Here is a 359-nt window from a genome sequence, read left to right as displayed (position 1 = left end):
TACGGATTTCAGATTTTTCACTTTTTTTATTTTGCTAATTCTGACACTCTCTTTATGCAACAGACTTGTGATTTAGCACCCAATACACCTAATTAAGCATCTGAAGACATCGGAGAAATTAGGGTACCAATGCCAGCATATTATATAATCCGATATTCATCCACGTTACATTCCGATAATCGGTATTAACGATTAACTTCCCTTGCGCCAATAATGCCCAGATCAACCTCAAATAGTAATGTTTATTGATAATAAAGAAAATCTATTCTGCGGAGCTCTTATTTGTTTGATACGTTTGACGACAGGAGAGCGGAGACGCCCCTACACAGGGGAGAAACTTCTAATTGAATTTACACTTG

General features: G+C 37.0%; 1 protein-coding gene across 1 annotated transcript in view; it reads right to left on the bottom strand.

The window, feature by feature from the left end:
- Positions 1–6: 6 nt before the first annotated feature.
- Positions 7–359, bottom strand: part of LOC119588498 (nuclear migration protein nudC-like) — a gene marked incomplete at its 5' end in the record, with an annotated part of 5,833 nt that continues 5,480 nt past the window's right edge. Inside the window, 1 exon segment of the mRNA XM_037937141.1 lies at positions 7–359. Coding sequence (XP_037793069.1) covers positions 341–359 — 19 coding nt within the window.

This window comes from Penaeus monodon, chromosome 24 (genome assembly GCF_015228065.2).
Source record: "Penaeus monodon isolate SGIC_2016 chromosome 24, NSTDA_Pmon_1, whole genome shotgun sequence".
Lineage (NCBI taxonomy): Eukaryota > Metazoa > Arthropoda > Malacostraca > Decapoda > Penaeidae > Penaeus > Penaeus monodon.
This window is presented reverse-complemented; position numbering and strand designations above follow the sequence as displayed.